This window comes from Lygodium microphyllum, unplaced genomic scaffold (assembly GCF_053477565.2).
Source record: "Lygodium microphyllum isolate KBCC unplaced genomic scaffold, Lygodium_microphyllum_v1.1.10 scaffold_550, whole genome shotgun sequence".
In the NCBI taxonomy this organism is placed as follows: domain Eukaryota; kingdom Viridiplantae; phylum Streptophyta; class Polypodiopsida; order Schizaeales; family Lygodiaceae; genus Lygodium; species Lygodium microphyllum.
The window spans coordinates 1-6,473 of NW_028229996.1; the positions used below are offsets into that span (position 1 = coordinate 1).

The following is a 6,473-nucleotide window of genomic DNA, read 5'->3' on the forward strand; positions in this document are numbered from 1 at the left end:
TATTTTAGACACTCCTTACAAACTTTGGAAGTCAAAAGGTGATTTGAAATCCTCCATAAACATCATAAGGAACACTTATAAAATAAAAGTTTCAAAATCCTCCATGGGGATGGGATGAGTATTATCAAGTACTTTATATATGAATATGTTGCAATGATTAAAAACACAATATAGATATCATAGTTGATGTGTTAATAACATATGTTGTGTTTAAATATTGTATCCTTTGAAATGCATTTTCTCGTATAAGATAGATGAGAAGCCATTTTTTCACGAGCTAGATTTAATGCTAACACCACAAAGTTGTACACTACGACGTTTATTTATGGACTTATTTTAAAAGAAAAATAACACTTTTAAGTATTATTTAATGAATTATAAGACAAAACAATCGGAACCTTACAATTGAAGTGTCATTTCATACAACCAAAAATAAGGGACTCAATTTTTAGATCTTACAAAATAGAAAGGGAAAAAGTAAGAATCAATCCACTTTCATAAAACGCAAGCTTCCAAGTCTCACGTCACGATACCAAGAAGACCATCACACAAGGCACAATTAGCCTGTTAGCAAGAAATATTGAAACCAAGGTTCGTTCTTACAATTTCTCCCTTGAAGTGAACATGAAAACAAAAGAAAAGCATTGAAGTCAAATAGGGTCAATGGGCTAATAAAGTCAAGTCTCATCCAATAGACCATGTTCTATCCTCTTTTATCAAGTTTAATTTATTCCGAGGTATATGAGTACGTGAACCACAAGTGCTACATTAAAATTTCGCAGCTCCTGTGCTGCATTAAAAGTAAGGTTGGACTTGAAATAAGTATGTATGCTCTAAAGCCCCTACGCACAACACCTCAGCTTCTTCAAATTTGACATGCGCATAATTGGTGAATCATTCATCGTCGTCTTCTGGAAGTTTTGCTGTTGCCTTGCTGCTTCTTATTACTAGTAGCTTTCAATTTGGAAGATGGCCTCTTTCTCTGATTCTTGTTGGCCTGAAGCTGCTTCTTCCCTTGCTTCCTCCCAGGCTTGCCCATGCCATGCGACCTTTGATCCTTCTTCATGCGGCGATCTACCACAATTTTCCCCTTCCGTGGAGCACCCCCTGTGCTTTTCCTCGCCACCACAACCTCCTTCTTGGGTTTGTTGGAAGTAGCCGCTTTCTTGTACAGCCTGTCCATCATTTTCCTTTTTGAATGGGCTGACATATCCGCCTGATCAGCTATAGCGCTGACCTTTTGCTTGATGCCCTCCAGTTTCTTCAACGCTCTTCGCTTTTTCCGTGCCTTCGCTTCTGCCACCTTCTTCACAGGCCGTGTGTTAATGGCACGAAATTGAGCTTTCATGGCTTCGACCTCTTCCTTGGTCACAGGCTTATTTATCTGATAATGTTTCTTCTCATCGTCAACAAACCAGTCAGGCAATCCTTCGTCATTAAAGGTGTGTCTATTATATCCGGAATCAACAATCTCATCCCTGCTCTTTTTACGAAGCATCTTCTTTGCATAAGCTAAGATTTCCGCTTTTGAATCACTATCATAATCTTCATCTGAAGACGACTCTGAGCCACTCATTTCTGCAGGAGCAACTTCAAAATTCCCATCACTACAGGCTGCAACTGCAGCTTCCTCTTTGAGTTTCTTGGGGGAAGCCTTTTCTATCGCTTTGTTCGGCGCCTTAGCTTTGATGTTGCCTGCAGTAACGTCATGGTCATCCTCAAATTCTGCAAATACATCTTGACTGAACCACTGCCTTGCAATTTGCTCTCTAGAAGGCTTCTCTTCCTCGGCTAAAGGAACAACCAAAGGATTGGCCATGTCGTCAGTTTCGGGAGCCTCATCACCGGACAAATGTCCTTCTGATGGTCCTATAGCTTCGTCACTCTACAGTTGAGGGTTATATGGGCAAGTCAAAAATAGAGACCCATAGATTTTTTTTAAAAGCCAGATGTTATACAGCGAAAAACACAACACCCAAAAATAGTGGGAATAGAGTATAGTGGAACTTCAAGCCAATACCTGCCCCAGTTCCTTGCCTGCATTGTCCAATTTTGCTCTTTTTCGACGCTTTGTGCTTCCATCCGTTTTGCTTCTGTATCGTTGATATGCCTGATCCAAGTACTCTTCAAGCTCAGCATCATACCTTTGCCTCTCAGCATCAGAGTCAATATCACTTTCTTCTAGCTTCTGTGACTTGGTGACATGAGAGCCATTTAAAATCTCAGCGTCACTATCTGCTTCGTCAGATGAAGCTCCATATTCCACAGCTTCTAAATCTTTCTTGCCCTACAGCACCATATGAACATAATCAGCTTTGTTATGTGTGCCCCTATATTATTCAGTCGTTTCACCTGGCATTTTACCCATGACCCGCCGCCCAGGGGGAAATTTTCACACTAAAACAACCATTGCAAGGGTGAAACTTTTTGTGGTGACCCTAGAATCAAACATGCACACAGGCCACAGATTACCTTTATAGAAGCAAGAGAAAACAACCCGCCTTCTGCATACCCCTCCTCCATGACATCCACTTGCATGCCTGTTGCAGTGCGGGCTTTCACCTATACGACATAAGCGGCAAAATCAGGACAAGTTAAATAGACACAATACTACAGAAGTTTCACATTTGAATTTGAAAATCTGATGCATCTAACAATAACAACCACAAGCATAATCAAACCTTGGCACGCCGCTTGGCAAGAGTTTTTTTTTCCCTTTTCCTTTTTGCCTCCATAATGAACTTCAGCTCCCCCATCTCATTCAAAATCTGCTCATCATCGTCACTCTCTTCTGAAACTTCTTTGGCCGATTCAGGTTTAGCAGGTGTGATGCTGTCTTCAGAAAGGGCCTTTCTAACATTCAATCGCCATCTTCAAACAATCAATGCAATAACAACATTGTGAACATTCTTTTGGATTTATTGAGGAAACAGCACAATTACATAGAATCACAAACACATAAGTTGCCTAAAATACCAGGGCATTCCTGACAGTGACTACATTATGCAAGAAAACAATAAGCAACAAACTGAACCTACTTATGTGTTTGTGATTACATAGAATCACAAACACATAAGTTGCCTAAAATACCAGGGCATTCTTGACAGTGACTACATTATGCAAGAAAACAATAAGCAACAAACTGATCCTACTTAAGCAGCTGTTTGAACTCCTGTTTTCCAAGTACACGTAGATCTTCACATAGCAGTTTCACCTGTGAACCAGAAGGGGATGTAAGTCATGCAAAAAACTTTGGTAGCATATGTTTGGTACTGAACAAGTGCACCATGCCAACCTCTTCAGTGGTAAGAAGGTGGTCTTTGATAGAAATGCATTTGGGATCATCAAATGAAATTGAAGTGATTGTTCCTAACAACTCCAACGGCTTCTCTGCCCAGATAAAATCTGAAGCCAAGCATTCTTTACGTAGCGTTGTATTGCCATCCTCATACCTGTGGTTTCAAAATAGGCAACTGGATGAAAAATGTTAAGTAGCAGAATCACAATTTGTGCTGAACCTTTGACAGCAGATTAACAGAATGCATACCCCTCCCGATGCCGTTTCTGCTTTGTACCTCTCAGAACATCAACCACCTGCAACAATCATACATTTAATCTAGCAAAGTTAAAAGACCCTCCCTAATGTGCAAAAAAGGCAGTGCTAGACACATTAACAGATTAAACATAATTTCGCTTTGCACGTAGCAATGTTCAGACAAATAGCAAAGGAAACATGGTATGACCTTTGGAGGCTCAGCAATCTCCTGAAATAAATGTTTCACATCCAAAAGGCGAGGATCAATTTTTGCAGGAGCGCGATAACGCAAGCAGATAACATAAATTTCAGCCGATGTAGAGCGACTGGCTACAGGTTTGGTCACCTCCACTCTATCAAAAAGCTGCATGTCAACATTTTTGTTGAGTCATTTATTCACAAATATACAGCCAAAAAAAAGGCATTTAAGGTACAAACCTGCTTAAAAGCATACAGCAAAGAGTTGTAATCTTGCGACCTGAACACCTGAAATAGAACAATTTAGGGCTTAGCCAAATGTAAGTACATAAATATGCATTGCAATAAACTGAGCCCAAATCATGAAATGACACTGTTTTCAAAGCAAACAGCACCTTACACAATTTGCTGTGAATTTTGAATTTAAGAACACTATCATGATCAACTCAAAGTACATACAGCTATCTCATAGTAGTCCTAGGAAATGATTACCTTCCTACTTTCTGTTTGAGGCCCATAATATATGGTGGTTAAAGCAATTCAATAAATCAAACATTTTTGCAGTCCTCACTTGACAAACAATGATATTTGAGAGCTTAAAGCCAAATTTTCCTTTGAACATCAAAGAGAATAAATGTTCAGCAATAACAGCTTAAGGGCCCTTGTATCGAGACACACACACATCTTGGTCTGTTCCATAGAAATCGTACAAGAGGATAACCATCAATATCCAAAAATTTATTTTCTGTCAACAATCCCTGTAAATCCACCACAAAACACTTTTGCACATAGTCTCTAAAAAGCATGATGCTTGGTGCTCTTGAAAGTTTGGGACCATGTAAGACAACATCCTGGTCAATGTGAATACCTCCTGCAAGGAAGACCGCAAAAGTGAGCTGGAAATCACCCTGACAAACATGATATGTAACATACTGCTCCGCTAGAGGATTTCCTGGGTGCAAGACTGCTTATTTTACAACAAAAATGCACACGCATCTAATGATACTATGGTTTTATGGGAAACTAGCACCATAGATCTTGGTTAAAATGTGCACGTCTGTGTCTATTGAATTTTATGCTGTAGCCCACTGCCACAAGGCAGGAAACCTGCTGAATTAATGAGCGCCCCCCATCTGTTTAACAAAGTACAAGACTGAATATTGACTGAAGACCTGACTGGACTGATCTGACAAACAGAGGATCAAGAGTGGCATTAAATAGCCAAAAGATCTAGCACATCACCAAGTGGGTTAATCCATGAGAATTTGAGATTTGATACAGTAAGTGAGAACACTAGGGCTAACAAAGTGCATGGAATGTACTAGGAATGAAATAACAATAAGATACAAATGTATGGAATATGCTCAATGAGCAGAAGAGGCCAACTGCAATGTAGCTAGACCAGAAACAAAGGCTCAAAGAGGAAGTAAGAGAGACCAAAAAAGCCTCCATCATGAATCAAGGTCCATGCCTCAGGGATGCTCAAGAGATGACGATGCCACAGATCAGCAGGAGCGTGCCATACTCAGCTGTAGGTGCCAGTCAGCAGAATATACCAGAGCCTGCATTTAGTGATGCAACCAGCAGCAATACTCTGGAAGACGGCAAAATATAACAGGCTGGAGGAGATGATTGGCAGACTGGAAACAGCAGCATTCACAGCAGCAGCAGCTTGGCCTCCTAGAAGAGAACAATGCAACAATCTGGAGCAGTTACCAGGCCGAATCTACTGCATTTGGCAGGCTGAGGAGGTCAGGACCGCTCATACAATTATTGGCAGCCAGCTCTTGCATACACTAATTGTAACATCCTTGGACATCCGAATGGGAGCTAGTAGCATTGGTCACAATGGTTATGAAGTGACTTAATGTGAAAGCACTAAGGACACTTCGGGGTTAGGACAGCCGAGTCCTATTTATAGGACTCAAGGCCCTATTCTGCATATTCATTGTGTGATCGCCACTATTGGACTCTGGGCCTATTGGCCGACACATCCGTACACTGGGACGGTGTGGGCTGGTGGTATGGGACACCAAACCTTGGGATGTGGTCATGACCCAGAGTGCCACTACCTCCCAAGCTCGAGGTTGAGCCCATTTGGCCCTATGACTAGGAGATGAGTCTGATGTCTAGTCCCTTTTATTTTTGGATATGGCTTGTGTTGTGTCTCCTCCACGGGTTTGACCCGAGGGGAACGTTTCATCAATATCAGAGAGTCAACCTGCGATTGGACGCAAGATTCGAATACATGTGCAAAACGGTGACAAACCACTTTTGCTCACGGAACCATGATGATTCACACCTAACACATACACATCTATCTCGTTAAGGGTGGTATGGAGCACTGCTAGCAAGAGGGGTGTCCCCCAAGGGCACGTGTTGTGGGTGGTGGCTACAACAAGGTGCGTTTCTTGTCCGATACTCATGCTCGGGTATTTGTATTGGGGTGATGCATATGCATCAAATTTCGGTGGTATTGATGAAGGAGTCCAAGGAGCTAGCACTCCAAGGCTATGGCAAACCATCATTAGTATAGCCGAAACCCCAAAGTTTTTCTCTTGGTTATTAAATTAACATTTGTTGTTAATGTTATTATTAATTTTAGTGTTAGTGTGACATTAAATGTTACTAAATTTAAAAATGTAGTGTTTATGTTAATATTATATTATTTTCACATGAACATCAATGTTAATGTTCATTTTTCCTTAAATTATCCCTAAAGCATCAAGAAAGCCTTGAT

General features: G+C 40.9%; 1 protein-coding gene across 1 annotated transcript; it reads right to left on the bottom strand.

Annotated features, from left to right (window-relative positions):
* Positions 1-522: 522 nt before the first annotated feature.
* LOC148008021 (adoMet-dependent rRNA methyltransferase spb1-like) lies at positions 523-4,251 on the bottom strand. The gene is made up of 11 exons (XM_087674523.1): positions 4,226-4,251; positions 4,129-4,141; positions 3,974-4,021; positions 3,744-3,899; positions 3,548-3,594; positions 3,296-3,452; positions 3,153-3,214; positions 2,682-2,871; positions 2,473-2,562; positions 2,021-2,287; positions 523-1,885 (listed from the first exon to the last, which is right to left on the bottom strand). The coding sequence occupies exons 1-11, from the start codon at positions 4,249-4,251 to the stop codon at positions 899-901; spliced, it is 2,043 nt and encodes a 680-aa protein (XP_087530649.1). The 3' UTR covers positions 523-898.
* Positions 4,252-6,473: the final 2,222 nt, after the last annotated feature.

Excerpts from the sequence above, each read along its gene's own strand:
- LOC148008021 (XM_087674523.1), bottom strand. The coding sequence starts at position 4,251 with ATGGGCCTCAAACAGAAAGTAGGAAG. Across the intron at positions 3,453-3,547 it reads CAGAAACGGCATCGGGAGGG|GTATGAGGATGGCAATACAA; the intron begins GTATGCATTCTG and ends TTGAAACCACAG. Across the intron at positions 2,872-3,152 it reads GAGTTCAAACAGCTGCTTAA|ATGGCGATTGAATGTTAGAA; the intron begins GTAGGATCAGTT and ends GATTGTTTGAAG.